Genomic DNA, 1,627 nt, shown 5'->3' with positions numbered 1-1,627 from the left:
TTAATAAATACTCTAACTCAGGTAATTTTCTTATTTATTTCATGATGAAGTACGACACCGCAATTGGAAAGCGACAAAATGGTCAACAGAAACTAGAACATGATACAACAAATGCAAAGCATGAAATGACGCTTCCAAATGGATTACTAGAATATGCAGCTACGGTTTACACTAAAACCGTTTTCTATGAGGTCAAAAAGGAAATATTTAAAGTAGCCTGGTACTGTTCTATTGACAGCGTTGAAATGATTGATGGGTGACAAGTTGTTATGATTACACAAACGGATAAGAGCAAACAGTTGAAGATAAAATGCAAGGTATTATTCATATTTGACACCATATTCATTGATGATTACACAGGTATATAATATTATTTGAATTTAAATAAATAGTAATTATTTAAACTTTATGTAATAACCACCAACTAATATGTCAATTCAACCACTTACTGACATATATTATTTTTCATCTACAATGTAGGTTGAACTAAAATTGTCTGAAAAAGAAGTTAAATGTTCATGCAATCATTTTATACGTACTGGCATTTTGTGTCGACATATTTTGCTGTCTTGAAAAATAACCATATTGAAGAGATTCCAGAACAGTATATTCTCAGAAGATGGAGAAGGGATGCAATTTCAAGCCATTTGCTTGCCATGAAACATGTTGCCATGGAAACAAGAGATGACACCTTTAAACTTCTAACGGAGGCTTACAGTAATATTGAATATTGCTTGGATCATTTCAAAAGAAATAAGGAGAAACTGTTGGCTTTTGTTGAGAACACACGTAAGTTAAAGCATGCAGCAATGGAATTTGGTTGTTCAAACCAATCATCATCTGATAATGATGAAGAAGAAACTATTAGGATGCTAGGAATACAAAACATTCCTGAAGAAATAAATATACATCCACCTTCATCAATACGTACCAAAGGGAGTGGAACTAAGAAAAGAATGGTTAGTGCCACTGAGAAAGCTGTTTCAACTGCAAAGAAAAAAACTAGAATTTGCACAAGTTGCAATCAATATGTTAACCATAATTGGAGGACTTGCAAAGTCAGACTTGCACGAGAGTCAAAACAACCTTAAAATGGCCCATAGATTTGCCCAATTGCTTTTCTTTTTTCTATTAGATTTATGAATAAGAAGATGTTTCTATGATTCATTATGTTATTTTAAAACACTTTTATATCATTTATTGACTTATTTCTATGATTCATTATGTTATTTTAAATTACTCTTATATTCAATAATGAATACTATTAAGAATACATCAATGAATCATAACAGATTAATGCTATGAAAATTGTGAAATACTCTGTTATTATTTCTATGCTTTTCTTTTTTCTATTAGATTTATGAATAAGAAGATGTTTCTATGATTCATTATGTTATTTTAAAACACTTTTATATCATTTATTGACTTATTTCTATGATTCATTATGTTATTTTAAAACAATCTTATATTCAATAATGAATACTATTAAAAATACATCAATGAATCATAACAAATTAATGCTATGAAAATTGTGAAATACTCTGTTATTATTTCTATGCATTTCTTTTTTCTATTAGATTTATGAATAAGAAGATGTTTCTATGATTCATTATGTTATTCTAAATCA

The 1,627-nt window shown here is 28.8% G+C and overlaps 1 protein-coding gene across 1 annotated transcript; it reads left to right on the top strand.

Moving 5' to 3' along the window:
• Nucleotides 1-512: 512 nt before the first annotated feature.
• LOC145067338 (uncharacterized) lies at nucleotides 513-1,091 on the top strand. Its single transcript, XM_079014503.1, has one exon. It carries the CDS (start codon nucleotides 513-515, stop codon nucleotides 1,089-1,091), a length of 579 nt encoding a protein of 192 aa, XP_078870629.1.
• The last annotated feature ends 536 nt before the right edge of the window (nucleotides 1,092-1,627 follow it).

Source organism: Lactuca serriola, chromosome 8 (genome assembly GCF_051521515.1).
Source record: "Lactuca serriola cultivar US96UC23 chromosome 8, Lser_US96UC23_V15, whole genome shotgun sequence".
NCBI lineage: Eukaryota > Viridiplantae > Streptophyta > Magnoliopsida > Asterales > Asteraceae > Lactuca > Lactuca serriola.
The sequence above is the reverse complement of the archived record's forward strand: the minus strand, read 5'-3'. Positions and strand labels throughout refer to the sequence as shown.

Excerpts from the sequence above, each read along its gene's own strand:
- LOC145067338 (XM_079014503.1), top strand. The coding sequence starts at position 513 with ATGTTCATGCAATCATTTTATACGTACTGGCATTTTGTGTCGACATAT.